Source organism: Buceros rhinoceros, unplaced genomic scaffold (genome assembly GCF_000710305.1).
Source record: "Buceros rhinoceros silvestris isolate BGI_N320 unplaced genomic scaffold, ASM71030v1 scaffold32261, whole genome shotgun sequence".
In the NCBI taxonomy this organism is placed as follows: Eukaryota; Metazoa; Chordata; class Aves; order Bucerotiformes; family Bucerotidae; genus Buceros; species Buceros rhinoceros.
The window spans coordinates 3,927-4,406 of record NW_010394178.1 but is presented as its reverse complement, the minus strand read 5'-3'; the positions used below and the strand labels follow the sequence as shown (position 1 = coordinate 4,406).

Sequence of the window (480 nt, the reverse complement as noted above, 5' to 3'; positions counted from 1 at the left end):
CTGGATGAAACAAGTGACCCGCGGGGTTCGCTTCATCGCTGGCCAGACTCAGCAGCTCTCTGACAATACAGAGTTACACAGGAAGAACCACGGGAAGAGAACATCCAGACAGAGAAACCACTGTCCAGGTCACCCCGCTTTCTCTGGAGGCTCTGCCCTCACTGCCAACAGCCTGGAGCTGAGGCTGAGCTTCCCCGCTCCTCCTGACCCCCCTCCTCTCAGCGCTGGAAGGGCCTTTGGGCACCTCAGTGAGGTGGAAACCCTGGCAAGGGGCGAGGCCACGTGCAGCACGATGCAGGCGGCTGCAGCCCCAGCTGGTTAACAGCGCAGACAGACAGACGGCTGCGGGACAGACAGACTCACCTGGCACGTGGGCCAAGGCGCTGCGCTGCAGCGGGGGCAGTGGGAAGGCAAGCTCGGCCGGCTCAGTCCCGCGGCAGCCCAGGGCCAGCTGGATCAGCCGCCCCGCCCTCCACCCCC

At 65.0% G+C, this 480-nt stretch overlaps 1 protein-coding gene across 1 annotated transcript in view; it reads right to left on the bottom strand.

Moving 5' to 3' along the window:
* UBE4A (ubiquitination factor E4A) overlaps nt 1–480 on the bottom strand; it is a gene marked incomplete at both ends in the record, with an annotated part of 7,864 nt that overhangs the window by 3,555 nt on the left and 3,829 nt on the right. Inside the window, one exon of the mRNA XM_010145161.1 lies at nt 364–470. Coding sequence (XP_010143463.1) covers nt 364–470 — 107 coding nt within the window. The remainder of the gene's footprint in view (nt 1–363; nt 471–480) is intronic.